This window comes from Apis dorsata, unplaced genomic scaffold, assembly GCF_000469605.1.
Source record: "Apis dorsata unplaced genomic scaffold, Apis dorsata 1.3 scaffold_502, whole genome shotgun sequence".
NCBI classification, from domain to species: Eukaryota; Metazoa; Arthropoda; class Insecta; order Hymenoptera; family Apidae; genus Apis; species Apis dorsata.
In genome coordinates, this window is record NW_006263732.1 from 100,495 (window position 1) to 109,906 (window position 9,412).

Sequence of the window (9,412 nt, forward strand, 5' to 3'; positions counted from 1 at the left end):
CATCGTGGCTCCACTTTGTCGTTTACATATCTTAGCTTTGACATCGCATCGTGCTCGTAAATATTACATCACCCTTTTAGACCCATCCTGTTACACCCGTCTTCCCGCGTCAATTCGCACCCCCTCGAAACCATCGCTCCTTTTTCTCATTTCGTAGCATGGCTCCATGGGAGAAAAGGGAAAAGCAAGCGGCCCCGGACAGAACGTCGACTTTTATTACCGTGACTCTCGAATCATTTGGCTTGGAGAAGTGCACGTCGAACAGGTTGACGTGTGGGAACAATGACGTTGCAACGTTGACGAGCGTGGCGTCGATCCTTGTAAATTTTCCCCCTTCGATTTCCCCTTGCTTGCTTTGTGACTTGAATCAGACAAGATCGGGTAAAGTGACATTGCGATTATAGCGAAGAAGCAATTCGTTTTACAGGGATAAATGTTTTATCATTATTTGTTGCGTCTTTCGAGATGAAAATAGAGGAGGAGGGAGGAGGATGATGAAAATTATTTTTAAATTTTTTTTTTCTTTCAGATTATTTGAACTTGAAGATAATTTTATTTATTTTACTCAATTTATATTGAGAAACATAGATGTGAGGGGAATAAATAATGCAAATAATTTAAATAATTTAAATAATGTAATAAATAATTTTCTTTCAGATTATTTGAATTTGAAGATAATTTTATTTATTTAATTTATATAATTGAGAAAAATAGATGTGAGAGGAATAAGTAATGTAAATAATTTGTGATAAAAAAAAAATATTGAATTTTTATTATCAATACAATTGGTTTCATTTTGAAATATGAATGGATTGAATTAGCATTGTGAGTATTGAATCATATATAATTGGAGAATATTGAAATGATGGAACTTTGTTAATTACTTGGATATGTTAATAATCGATTCTGCATTTATTGGAAATTTTAATCTTACGATAAATTTTAAGTTATTTATAATTGATATACTTCACGCTATATAAAGTTAATTGATCATTTCAATTGATGATTCGATTGATCATCACACTTCATTGCCTTCTTTTATTATCGTTCATGTTTGATTTAATTTATCGAAACTACGTATCGATTAATCTCCCCTCTCGATCTCTGAAAATCGTTCAAACCTATATAATGTGTAATAAATTTTAATTAATCTAAAATTAAATCGAGCATAAGCTCCATTTGTATTATCGTATTAACTTTAATATTTAACTTTTACTCCAATAATAAAATATTTCTATTAATTAAACAGTTATCCAATATTCAATTGGAATAAAATTTCTTATAATTCTTCGCAACCAATACTTTTTATTTAATCTTTCACTTTAATATTTCGTGAAAATTCCGTGAAATTCAAGCGTTCTCAAAGTCTAACGGATTCAGAAGTTCGAGAAATTTCGTGTCGGAGCAGAAACAATACACGCGGTTTCCTTCTAACCTGATTAATATTTCCGGTTGGAATATAAAATCTGTGTCGTCCGCTGTTGTTAACAGAAACCGTACAAACTAGATGGAGTGCAAAAAAAGAAAAAAGAGCACGAGTGCGGTTTACAACGTACGACAGGCATATTTTCATAGGCTTCGTTCTCGTTCCGCCGACGAGTAGCCCGGAAACAGGCGGCATCCACCTGCTTTCCGCCATTCTATTTCGAAAACTTGACTCGGATATTATCGAAATTTTTCTCGAAATTATAATGGAATAATATAAAAATAAATAAAATTATATATTTTTAGGAATAGAAGAAGAAATATTTAACATTCAATAATTTTTAATTTAATTCGTTATCCATCTTTCTCCCAAAATAATTTGTCTTCCTCGTCGTCTTCAGTTTCAATATAGTCAATCTCTTTGCAGAAGGTATCGAAAAGATAGATGCTATCGAAATTTTATCTAAATTGGTTTGTGATCTAAAAATCTAAGCTCATGTGTTATCGATATTCAATAATTTTTAAATTTAATTGACAATTAAATTATTCTTAACAACTTCTGATCCCAACATCTCTCTTATCCATTTTTCCGCTAAAATAATTAATTTTCTTCCTTCGAATCAATCCAAAGAAATCTCAGTCTCCATTTATAACGAAATTCCTTCCGATTTTCACGGCTTCGCCGGAAGAACGAGAACAATTTGCCGCGGAATTGTTACGGCCTCTGCGACGAATAGAGGCCCCGATACCCAATTACCACCTCGACGTTTCTCGAACGAGTAGCAAAAACTCACTCGTTCACCATCCACGCGATTATTTTTTGAGAAGAAACTGTTGAAGAAACAAATGCACGAAACAGTCCAGATAACCACCATCAATTACTCGAAAAGATTCGTTTTGATTCCGACTTGTTTCCTTCGAATTATCCATTTTTGTTGGCAATTTTATTTATGTTGCAAAATTCTTATAAACAGTTGGAATTTTATTATTATATACGAATGAAATAAAAACAATATGTTTCGATTAATTTCAATCTTTCATTTTATCGATTGAAAAGAAAAAGGAAAAATATTAACATCGTAAAGATCGATGAAATACGATTCAAATAGAGATTCACAAATATCCATTTAAAAAAGTTCCTTATTATTTTTACAATGTTCACTTTTGATCGGGGAAAAAAGGGGGATGAAAGTACAAAGGGAGAAAAAAAGAAAAGAATAAAGAAGAGTTGGATGCGAAATCTGAGCGCTATAATTTCGCGAAAACCTTGGGCATCGAGCTAATCCTTGTCCCCGCTAATCGAGGCCTTTTCATTTCTTCGTAAATTGCCATCGAGAATTGTCCCTCCTCCCCTCCTCCGATTTTGCTCTGTGGCGTCGGTTTACCCGATCGTGGCCTACGATAAAACGTCAGCCCAGAAACCTTAATTGAAATACCGTTTAATCGGGGATTTATTAAGGCCGTTGCTCTAATTCTCCATTCGATTATGTTTCAGGTTTGATCACGACAAGCGGACGGAAGCTCGATCGGGAGAACCAGGCGGAACACGTTTTGGAGGTGAGTGATTTCAATGCGAATGATCACTCGTTCGTAAATGGAAAAAAAAAATATATATATATATGCATTGTTGAATTTTGAACTAATTTTCAAGCTCATTTTTGCGATAATTTTGGAAATTCTTTTGAATGATCATATCGCAAGTGAAATTTAAAAAATCTCTCGTGAAAAATTGTTGGTCGCAAAATTTATTTCTTGAAAAAAAATTTGGAATACTATAACATGTGATTTATTCGATAATATTATTTAAGAGAAGTGTTTTCAATTATTAATAGAGTATAGATGAGAGAAAACATTGAAATTAAAAATTTAAGTTAGCAAATAATACGTAAAATATTAAAAAATGAAACGAGGAATTATTAGTAACAATCATTTACAAATTCGATTAATATTATCTTTAACGAAGTTATAATTTTCTATTATAAAATACTCTACTTGGAAAAATTTTAAATTTTAAAAAAAAAGTAAGATTTTTCACAAACATAATTTTCAAATATCCTCTCTCAAACATTCTCAAACTCTCCTCATTCGTGTACATTACATTCAATCCTTGTTTCAAGAAACTTAATCCTTAAGCAACAATCCCTTTCAACGATTGGATCAAATCCCAAACTGCACTTGGCTAAACACACTTTGGAAACGACAATCCACCTAGTTTCCACACGTTGTATTTCAACTCGTGACACGTTACGTACGTACACTTTAATCGTTTATTTTCTAACACAATTCCCGGTCTTTGAGAGAGTTTTGATACCAAAGCTTACCAGCTTCCTTGCTCCAAGTTAGTTTCAAAATAATTATCTTACGCCGAGTATAATCATACGTCGTGCCACTTCGCAACGAGAGCCTCGTTTGCTGAATTTTGAAGATGATAAAATTAAATTTCGCGGCAAAACGCCGCCATCTTGCATCCTCCTGCTTCAGCCTAGAACTGTTCTCATAATCGTGGAAATTATTTTGGTTGCTGTATTCGTGAATCTCTAATATTTTTGATATTAACTTGAGAAGTTAACTTGTTCGTTTTGCATTGAATCTCAATAATTAATATATTTATATTCCAAATAAATATTTCAATACCATTAGATATTTTTGTATTCTATATACAATTTGTACAATTGGTAAAGTAGGGTAATAAATATTATTTATTTTAATAATATAGCTCTGTTTAAAATTCTTACAAATGAAACAACGTACAATATTTTCTTTATTTATTCGTTCAAAATAATTGAAATAATAAATGACTTTATTATCGTAACGTTCTGTTAAGATAAAAATGATCCACAAAACATTACTATAGATATAATCCCAATTATATCAAAAAATAAAAATACTCATTATATAAGAAAATACAATGCCACATTGAAAGGGTTGAACTAAGAATAAAGAGTCGAAGTTGCCTGATTACAAATAGCAAAAGTATATATGAGAGATTGTATGATATATGATTCCATCATGGCAAATTTTGGATTAGAGAATTTGCAAATATTCAGGACAGGATTATGAATTTGAATAGTTTACATGCTCGTTGTATATATAATATAATCTTCTGACGTTTTACAGCAGAATAAATGGATGATATAATTGAAGATATCAAAGAAGAACGCATTGAATCGACCATTTACAAATTTTCATAATTTAGTAATTAACGATAGGGAGTAGCAACTAATTGCTCGTAATCCTCTTTTATCATTCGTTAGCGTGGAACGTAACACATTCATGAATATATTGCGACACCGCATAATGGAGTTGAGGCCATATTATCCGAGATGATTACGAGTGTTGTACTATTATACATTTTCATATGGCGATTGTTGTGTAAAATTCCGTTATTTCGAACATAATAGAAATTCTCGTTAAAACAACGTCTCTAAACAAATTTTAAATTTAAAGAATAATATAAATTTATCGATATCAAAAAAATTTTTCGTAAGGAAATATATCAAATTTCATTAAAAAAATTCTTTGAATGAATAACGAAAAAATAAAAATAATGGGAAAATCCTACTTCCAAAATAATTAAATATAAATGTTGTAATCGCCAACGTTTTGAATTTCGATCCTTCGATTCCACTCGAATCGTTTAATCTTTTTCTTTTTAAATGAAAAACATCGAGAGGAGAAGATTACAAAAGCTCGTGGGGGATTAAAGGCATTCGCAGTGGAAATCTTGCAGAAGCATCGATCGAGGAGTGTCGTTACGGTAAATCGAATTTCCTAACTGTGTACTAACGCAAACAGGTGATAGCTCGATTACCGATGCATCCTTTCCACCTCTTAGTCTTCCACCTCCCTCAAACTCTCTCGTCGAACCATTGCTCCCTCTCCATCCCCTAATATTGTCAGACTGGAAATGAGGAAGAAAATCGCATCCTCCCGAAGATTGAAAAGTAAAATGAGGAGGAACCTCCTGTCTCTGAGGCCCGTGAAACCGAGAGGGCCAGCTTTAAGGGTGTCGTTCCCTCGAAAAAACACCTCTCTCTCTCTCTCTCTCTCTTATCGTTAGACAAGGGAACGAAGAGAGGGAGAAGGAAGGAAGATACTAAAAGCGAGGTAAAGAGAGAAAGAAAAGAGAAGAAACAAACTGTCGACCAACGAGAGTGGATGGAGGGAATCGAGGAGGGAACAAGGCATGAGAAGCATTTCTCTCTCTCTCTCTCTCTCTCTCTGCGTCATCCTGGTCTCTCGAGGGATTCCTCTTCGCGTTTGGATTAAAGGAAGAGCACCTTTTGCGCTACTTTGTGTGTGTACGTGTCAAGAAACGCCAGAATTTCGTTACAATGGAAAGAGCAAAGGGTAGGTGGTGTAGCAATCTCGGGAAAAGCTTCGTCGGCCACGAAAAAGGGGGAGAGAGAGGGGAGTTTACGAATAAATAGACCTAGTGGAGAGAGGTTGCTTACTTTCCAACCCCTTAACGAGCTTTTGCGTGTCGATGGATCGAGTGGACAAGCGTGATACGATTCTCGGCGATGAAGAGGAATTTATCTGGAATCGATTGAACGATTGGAAACTCGGACTGATTAAAAGGATCGCTATTTATGCGATCTATTTTATGTGGATCTATTTGGAATTTTCGTTTCATTTGGTTTTAACTCTGCTCTCCAACGGTGACTCTCGGTTAATGCCGCGACAATATTTATTTATGTTTGATTTTTTTAGAATATCGCTTCATAAATAACTTCCTAAGTTCTTTATAATCTTATGAGGTGTAATCTTATCTTATGAGTAATTATCTTATGGTAATCTTATGAGGCTATGAACGATCTGAGTCTGGAGTTGCTAGTTCGACCAGCGAAACAGGCTTGGAGTGCAAAGGGTTAATAGGTTTTTGGTTTAGGTCAATCTTGTGAATTTTTTTCTCGATGTTTGATGTAGTTTGGTGAAGCATGGCATATGTGATTGATGAAATGTTTTAATTCTAGGATAGTTTAAATATTTTTTTTATTATTTAAATTTCGAGAATGGTGTCATTCGTGTGAAATTTTGGAAAGAATAGTTGTTGGTAGAATAGAATTGGTTAAATATTTTTTCATATCTCCAAACTTTTTCCACTTTTTCTTGTTTCGAATGTTTAATGATTGTTATTTTAAATTTTGATGATAGTATAAAGTAAGAATGATGTCTTATGAAAAATCGTATAACTTAGGGTATTCTATCCTCTCGATTTTACGTATATACTTACGTTATATTCAATTTTTATTATTCTTCATAAAGATAAAGGTAATAAAATTGAGATAAAAATGTTCGTGTCGATTTTGTTTTTCTTCTTTTTATTGAATTTTTTTTTATGTTTGAAGATGTTTCTTCTAATAATATAATATATCTTCTAATAAACAGTGTGTTATCGTGCTATTGTTCAACGTTACTTGAATTTCGATAAAATTCAAAATCGTACCCAATACGCATTTCTTTCACAATAAAGTGACATCAATCAACATCCTAGTGTTATAATAATATAGTCAAAGCAGAGTTTCATAAATTAAAGGAACTCGAGCAACAATGGCTCGAATTATTATTAATTAAATTCCATCTGAAAGCGATATCAAATTATGAGATTACAACACGATTCAAAACTTTCTTTCTTCTTTATTAATTTTTCTCTCTGCGAACCATTTTTAAACATTTTGCCCCTTTTCAGTTTCAAAAATTATTCTAAGAAAAATCTTATCAACCAGTATGTAATAAATCCAAAGAAGTCAACGAGTAACGAGATTAACTTTTCATTTTCACAACGGCGATACAATTTTCAACATCTTTACAGATTTAAGCGAACACTTCTACGAAACTTATAATTTTTCCATTTCGCTTCACGCTTTATATTAATTGCTTTTCTCCTTCCCAAGAATAAAGATTACGAAGAAACGCCCGTATCTTCTAAATATACTCAAACTAAACGTATTTACTTTTTCATTAAAACTTCTTTCTTCAGAGATTAGACAGGAAAATTACGTTTAATTCGTATTTATTGAATCAAATCCACATATTGGATTAATAATATTCTTATATCATTTTACAAATTTGCACCGTATTTTTTTTTTTTTTTTAATAAATAAGTTTTTTTCTCCAAATCAAATTTCGATCTTGAAAATTACCTCTAGAGGGCTCGATTTTAAAAGCATCCTCTGTTCACAGCGCCTTCCGCTCTATAAAGCATTTTGTCTGAAACCACTGTTACCACAAAGTAAAACCATCTGGTGGCCGTACGTATAATAGTATGCGCATATTCAGTGTCAGTTTCACTCACTGAACTTTCCCATATGCGTCCAAACTTTATAAATTTAAAAAATACACCCCTTTCCGCATTACCATCGTAGTCGAGATATTGTTTCGAATTGTTTCACTTACCACGTTCCATCGTAGCCAAAATATCGATATTTTTTTGTCTTAAATAACAATTTCAGAAAACTAAAGCCGCTAAAAATAAATATTAGCAGTCATATATAAAATCAGAAATTTAATATCGATGAAACGATGATTAAATATTCGTTCGTTAAATATTCGATGACTTTTGAACCGTTAAAATGAAATTAATTCACTTCTCCTTGGAAGATAACATTTTTCTCGAAGGAATAAAAAATAAAATTCCCCTTAAATTTTCATCTTAAAAATGCTACGAATATTTGTTTTCAATTTCTTTCTTATCAGACATAAAATGACAATATCAATTGTATATATTAAAATCTTCGATGAGAATGAAATGAAACGATTGTAATAATTAACGATGTAACAATACGTATGCATCGTGTTGCACACGATCAATCACAAGATGTTTGCGAAATATTCATTGTCGAGCTTCGTTGAACAACAACTCGAACCACGAAACTTTCCAAAGTTCATCGTACATCCACAGTATCCATCCTGTCATCTTCATACTCAAGATAGTCGACAAATCTTAACGCTTGATTATAAAACCCGTGAAACGAATAATTACACCTTAAGGGGGTCCGTCGACGTTCCATTTAATAGGCAATAATAGGATATATCCGATGGAGAAACGTCCATCGTGATTATATTTTGAACCCTGTTTTGCAATGCAAATGGCCCCACCCTCTTATCCAATATATATATATATATATACTTTCGAATTAATCCAGCGAAATAATGATCCATGCTGAAGGATATTTAATATTGGGAATACAAATTTTATTAGCATCGTTAGCATGGTTACAATGGCGTTAATGAATCGAGCGCAGGAAATTTAAAGAGAGAGTGAGAGAGAGAGAGAGAAGAAGAAGTAAAAAGAAGAAGGGAAGAAGGGAAGATGGGATGGGCGCTCGTTGAAGCGATAATTAATTATTGTACGAGTGACTCGGCGTTATTCCGTGTAAAATTAACCCAATTATTGTCGCAGTGTCGGCCGTTACGTTATTTTTCCGTAAACGAGCCGTGATAATTGATCGAGCTTGCTTCCACGAAGAGAGAGAGAGAGAGAGAGAGAGTCGTATTTTTATTCGAATTAATAAATAAGGGAAAATCATTTTGATTTCTTAATAATAAAATTTCTCCCCAGTGATTTTCAGAAATTTTTTTATTCTCTTGATTTTCGAATGGCGCGTGTAATTTTCTTTTTTTTTTCCATGACTTTTTTGTATCTGAAAGATACAAATATTATTTTTTCAATATGTAATTTTTTTTTAGTAGGATTGAAGGGATAATTATTATTTATTAAATTTTTTGGAGTAAGGGGACATTTGTGAAACGTAGTGTTTTTAAAAAAAAAAAATAAATAATATTCGAAGAATTTCAGGAACATGAACTTATGGAATTATTTAATATTTCAAGCTTCGTCTTTGTTCCTTCTCCCTTGTTGTTTTGAAATTCGTTTATTCGGGCAAAAATACATGGCGGAGTCGTACGTGGGAGATTCGTGCGTCGCGGAATTTTTACAGAAAACGTCGACGGAGTTCATCCCTTTTTTTTTTTTTTTTTTTTT

At 32.7% G+C, this 9,412-nt stretch overlaps 1 protein-coding gene across 1 annotated transcript in view; it reads left to right on the forward strand.

The window, feature by feature from the left end:
* Nucleotides 1-9,412, forward strand: part of LOC102672269 (fat-like cadherin-related tumor suppressor homolog) — a gene marked incomplete at its 5' end in the record, with an annotated part of 73,428 nt that overhangs the window by 13,645 nt on the left and 50,371 nt on the right. Inside the window, one exon of the mRNA XM_006620330.1 lies at nucleotides 2,921-2,982. Coding sequence (XP_006620393.1) covers nucleotides 2,921-2,982 — 62 coding nt within the window. The remainder of the gene's footprint in view (nucleotides 1-2,920; nucleotides 2,983-9,412) is intronic.